The sequence below is a fragment of the Elephantulus edwardii genome, unplaced genomic scaffold, assembly GCF_000299155.1.
Source record: "Elephantulus edwardii isolate Elephantulus edwardi_28Jun2011 unplaced genomic scaffold, EleEdw1.0 scaffold00128, whole genome shotgun sequence".
NCBI lineage: Eukaryota > Metazoa > Chordata > Mammalia > Macroscelidea > Macroscelididae > Elephantulus > Elephantulus edwardii.
In genome coordinates, this window is record NW_006399878.1 from 3,892,420 (window position 1) to 3,896,327 (window position 3,908).

At 37.2% G+C, this 3,908-nt stretch overlaps 1 protein-coding gene across 1 annotated transcript in view; it reads right to left on the minus strand.

Moving 5' to 3' along the window:
* Nucleotides 1-1,895: 1,895 nt before the first annotated feature.
* Nucleotides 1,896-3,908, minus strand: part of LOC102866503 — a 44,324-nt gene continuing 42,311 nt past the window's right edge. Inside the window, exon 4 of the mRNA XM_006893568.1 lies at nucleotides 1,896-2,280. Within this exon, the coding sequence (XP_006893630.1) occupies nucleotides 1,896-2,280 (385 nt within the window). The remainder of the gene's footprint in view (nucleotides 2,281-3,908) is intronic.

Genomic DNA, 3,908 nt, shown 5'->3' on the forward strand with positions numbered 1-3,908 from the left:
ATAACTTTCGTCTCTTCTCCAGGTTCATAGGGTTTCCAGAGGCAAGCTATTATGGAAGTGGATGCCACTCCTGCCTCCAAGCTTGTTTTAATTGAGGAGCTTCACCAAATACTGTCCACCACGAATAACCATTCTCGCAGTGTCACCGTTTTCCGCTTCACAGCAATCACGAGTTACCTCTGTATGTGTGAAAAACCTACAACAAGGAGAGGATAAAATAAATGAATAAGATCTTTTAAGAATAAAATCCCTGTGTACATCCAAAAACTTGTCCAACAGGGTAAAAAGGCAAATCACAGATTAAGAAAAAATATGTGGTAATGACATGCCAGATAAGGGAATTTATAAAATACTTGATCACCACAACAAGATAAAGGTAAACAACCCAATTTCAAAATGGGCACAGAATATGAACAGACACCTCACAAAAGAAGACATTCAGATGACAAACACATGGAGAAATTATTAAAATTCCTAGCTCTAAGAGAGATGCAAATCAAAACAACTATGAGATATCATCTCACCCCAGTAAAAGTAGCAAAATTTAACAGAACAGCAAATATCAAATTCTGGGGAGGTTGCAGAGAAACTGGAACCCTATTCACTGTTGTGAGTGTAAAATGGTGCAACCATTATGGAAAGTTGTATGGTGCTTTCTCAAAATGTTGGAAATAGAAATACCATTTGACCCAGTAATTCTACTACTGGGAATACACCCTAAAGAAACCAGAAGTGCTACCCAACCAGATATATGCACCCCCATGGTTATTTTGGCTTTGTTCACAATAGCAAAGAATTGGAAACAACCCAAGTGCCCGTCAATAAACGAATGGATAGAAAAGCTGTGGTATATTTACACAGTCGAATACTATGCTGCATTGAAAAAGAAGGAACTCATGAATACAAAATGAGTGACCCTGGAGGACATTATGCTGAGTGAAATATATCAATCACAAAAGGAAAAATACTGCATAGGGCCACTGTTGTAAAATACGACTGACATCGAGTTTGGGAGGAAACTAAGAAAAGAGGGGATAAATAATGTGTACTACACTGAAACAGATGGGGGAGAGAACCGTATAAAAGGGATATTTGATTAGATATTATTATCATGAAAAGAGCCCAGAATGAAAGCTGCAAATGGAGTAGACTGGGAGGGGGGTGGGATATTATATAACAATGAAACTTTTTTTTTTCTTTTCAAAGAGCAAAGTGAACTGTGAGGGGGTGGGATGGGCAGGGGGTAAAATGTGCAACAATGAATCAATGAAAATCCAAAGTCTCTGTAAACTTCCATTAAAATTAATTTTAAAGCTGTTGTAGTTTAAGCTTGAGAGCAGTACTATTTGGTTTTGGTTTGCCAGTTTAGTTGAATTAATTAGAATACACCAATAAAAGCAGTGTATTTACAGTGATAGGGAACAGTGTGACTGTTTAACAAAGGTGGCTCTTTTATTTTTCAACTTGTGGCGAAAGTAGGGATATCCAAGTCAGAACAAGGCACTTCTAAGAAGCTAAGAGGTAGCTCTAAGTCAATATAATATTTTTAAGTCACATGAATCTAGACTTGACAAAAATCTGTTGCACTATTCAAGTAAGACTTCCCAGAATCTTTATACTAGTAGCAGCAGTTATCCTTTGTTAAAGAAAGATTTAATTTTTTAGTCACCAGCCAGTAAATAAAATTCTCATGTTCAGTGATGTATTAAAAGTGAGCTGTACTCTTATGAAAGAGGATAAATGCAAATATGCATTTAGTTGTGAATAACAGTGTATATAATGAAGTTACATACACCAACCTCATTGACTTGTTGTTATCTAGTTGTTGGCATGGATGTGCGAGCTATCATTTGATGATGGAGACCACTTTTTTTTTTGGTGGGTGAGAGAAGAATTTAGTGCTGCATTGTCCCTGGAGGGGGCTGAGAGGGGTCAGGAGGCTGGGGAGGGGTGGTAGTGGTCAGTCCCTGGGAAGCATTACTCCGTCCTTTGTGGTGGCCCCGGACACAGTGTGTATGACCACAGCCCTCGTCTTCCACCTCATCGCTCTCTGTGGAGCTCTCCCCAAAGGCGCGAGGTTTCTCATAAATACAGCAGCATTTTGATGAGCGGCGTCCAATGTGTTCATTGTCCACAGTGTCACTTGTCCATTCCACCTTTTTCTCTGGCTTCCATTTCCGTAGTTTGATGGTTAGGCTCCAATTCTCAAGCTCAGTTGACACGGTAACCGTTGTCTCAGTGATGGGCTCCCTCAGCTCAGACCCTGCCTCATGGCTAAGGCTGAAGGGGAGACCACTTTTTTTGATTGTATGATACTTTGCTGCATTTAGTTGAGGTCTTTGTTTTCACATGAGTGATTCCATGTTTTCTTCCTGTTTATTTAGTCTCGATTTCTCGTACTTTATATTTCATCTCACTCCTAATTAGTGCTAACAGTTCCAGTACAGAGATCAGGGAGTCAAATTGATCAAGCATTTAAGGTTAAAGTTGTATTTAGATGAGAAATGTTCCTGAATAGACACTGACAAACAATATCTCTCGGCAGCAGTGTAATTTTATATTATTTGTATGAGCTAATGGTTGAGTGACAAGAAGCTGTGCTGCAATCCCAAAGGCACACAGTTCAAGGGCACCAACTCCTCCTCAGAAGAAGGATGAGCAATGTCCTCTGATTAACTGCCTCTGAAAATGTGCCAGAGGGTCAACTATAGTTTGGTTTTGACTCTACAGTACACAGCAACAAAAACAAACAAAGGTAGATTTATTTTTCAAGCTGCTTCATCACAATATTGATTCCACTAAATTAATAGTCAGATCTTCTAGATTATTTTTTCCAAGTATATTGTGACTTTGTTCCAATATTCCTAGTCTATATTATGTTGTTATTTTTTTGAGCATAAATAAGAGATTTTGAAGTCGTCTTTAGTTTTGAAGTCCAACATCTCATAGTAATAATTAATCTTGGTTATTATTATATTCCTGTTTTCTGCTGTTTATGTTAGATGACATCAAGTCAACTATGACTCACAGTGACCCTATGAGAAACGTATCTGAACTGTGCCCTATCTATCCCTCACCATCTTCATAATCTCAAAAACACTTGAGCACATTTTTACATTCAATTCAGCTCATTGAGGTTCTTCCTCTCTTTCTTTGACCCTTTATCTTTCCCTAGATGCCATTTTCCAAGGACGGGCTCCCCCCTGACAATATACCCAAAGTGTGTGAGACAAAGTATAAATTTTCAATTGCTTCCTGTGCTTCTGAAATTTGAACAATGGTTACAGAAGATCAGAGAAGAATCGATGCCTTTGAATTGTGTTGAAGAGTGTTGAATATGCCAAAGACTGACAAACAAACCAAAGAACAATTTGCTTTCCAGCTCTGTGAAATTAATATATTTGATGAGAATAAACTTTACATTTTCCTAATAGTTAAATAATTGTGTTAATTTTAAGCATACTGATCATATTAATGGCTTATTTAATTTTCAACAAAAATATTTCATATGTTGCTAATGTAAATTCAAAGCAGCTATTGCAAGAAAAAATACATGTGAAATGGAAAAGCTGGATGGCATTAAAGCCATTTAAATATTTCAAAAATATGAAAGGTCAGAAAAGAACTAGCTATAATAAAAGAGGTTTAAAATAGAATAAAAGAATTTGAATAGTATCTCCAAAAAGTTAAAAAACTATCTGAGATTCTTAAATACTTAAGAAGATAGTTTGAGACACATTGAGACTGCTTGATTCAGGATTAAATTTGGATTAAATAAGGAAAGGATGCTCTTTTTGTAGTTAGGTGCCATCAACTCCACTATAACTAATTGTTGTTGTTTTTATGTGCCGTCGAGTCGCTTGTGACTCATAGCGACCCTATATACAACAGCCCTAAACTCTGCTCTG